At 57.6% G+C, this 1,330-nt stretch overlaps 1 protein-coding gene across 1 annotated transcript in view; it reads left to right on the forward strand.

Moving 5' to 3' along the window:
- Window positions 1–1,330, forward strand: part of LOC101620415 (CD99 antigen-like) — a 10,282-nt gene extending 8,952 nt beyond the window's left edge. Inside the window, exons 6-7 of the mRNA XM_012730227.1 lie at window positions 877–930; window positions 1,257–1,330. Of these exons, the coding sequence (XP_012585681.1) occupies window positions 877–930; window positions 1,257–1,282 (80 nt within the window). The 3' untranslated portion in view covers window positions 1,283–1,330. The remainder of the gene's footprint in view (window positions 1–876; window positions 931–1,256) is intronic.

The raw sequence follows: 1,330 nt of genomic DNA on the forward strand, positions 1-1,330 counted from the left end.
GGGGGCGCGGGGGCTCCCCGCTTTCCCTGGTGCTGGTGTTGGGGACACAGGAGGATGCGATTCACCGGGAAAAGATGCCGACGACAAGCTCGGTGAGGGCTCCGTTCGGGAGCTTGGAGTGAGGGTGTCCAGGAGACTCATTTGCAAAAACGGGGGGCCGCTCATACGTCATTTGCAAAATGGGGTGCCGCTCATATGTCATTTGCAAAAACGGGGTGCTGCTGATACGTGTGTTGTGCTGTTGATCTTGGTCGCCTGTGCACACACCCTGGTCCAGCGGAGACCGCTCATATGTATTTGGAAAAACGGGGGGCCTCTCATACGTCACTTGAAAAAACGGGGGCCGCTTATATGTCATTTGCAAAAACGGGGGGCCGCTTATATGTCACTTGCAAAAACGAGGGGCTGCTTATTCGTCTGTTGTGCTGTTGGTCAAGGTCGTCTGCGTACACACCTGGTTCAGGGGAGATGGCTCCTATGTCATCTGCCAAAAATGGGGGGCTGCTTATATGTCACTTGCAAAATGGGGTGCCGTTTACATGTCTGTTGTGCTGTTGGTCAAGGTCGTCTGTGCACACATCCTGGTCCAGGGGAGACCGCTCCTACCTCATTTCCAAAAACTGGGGGCCGCTTATACATCATTTGCAAAAACGAGGGGCCGCTTATATGTCACTTGCAAAAACGGGGGGCTGCTTATACGTCTGTTGTGCTATTGGTCAAGGTCGTCTGCAAGGTTGTCTGTGCACGCACCCTGGTCCAGGGGAGACCGCTCCTACCTCATTTCCAAAAACGGGGGGCCACTTATACATCATTTGCAAAAACGGGGGGCCGCTTATACATCACTTGCAAAAATGGGGGGCTCTGTTCTTCTTGCAGCTGACCAGAGTGAGATGAACATGGAGAACCACAGCAGCAAGGCCGAGCCCCCCGGTGAGAAGACGCTGGACGTCCAGCTGGGCCCCTCCTCGTGGGGCCACGGGCTTGGGGGTGCCCCGAGGTCTCGAGGGATTCGTGGGGGTGGGCGATTGGGGGTGCGGGGGGCAGAGATGCGTCTTTGCGTGGATCTTGGAGAAGAGGTGGGCGGGCTGGGCCGGACTGACCAGCAGGGGGAGTCTGAGGCTTGTCCTTTCCCTTGGGGGTGCGTTGTGAGCCCAGTTAGATGAAACAGAAAGAGGGGGGCCCCCTTGTGGAGGGTTAGGGGCGTTGGGGGGTCTGGGGATGCCCTGTGGAACCTCTCCTGTCTCTGCCCTTGACAGTTCAGCAGACGCTTCTGGAGAAGTAGGACGAGGGCAGCAGAGAGAGCCCCCGGGTCCAGAGTGGGGACCCCCCC

This window comes from Condylura cristata, unplaced genomic scaffold, assembly GCF_000260355.1.
Source record: "Condylura cristata isolate star-nosed mole 26May11 unplaced genomic scaffold, ConCri1.0 scaffold00027, whole genome shotgun sequence".
Lineage (NCBI taxonomy): Eukaryota > Metazoa > Chordata > Mammalia > Eulipotyphla > Talpidae > Condylura > Condylura cristata.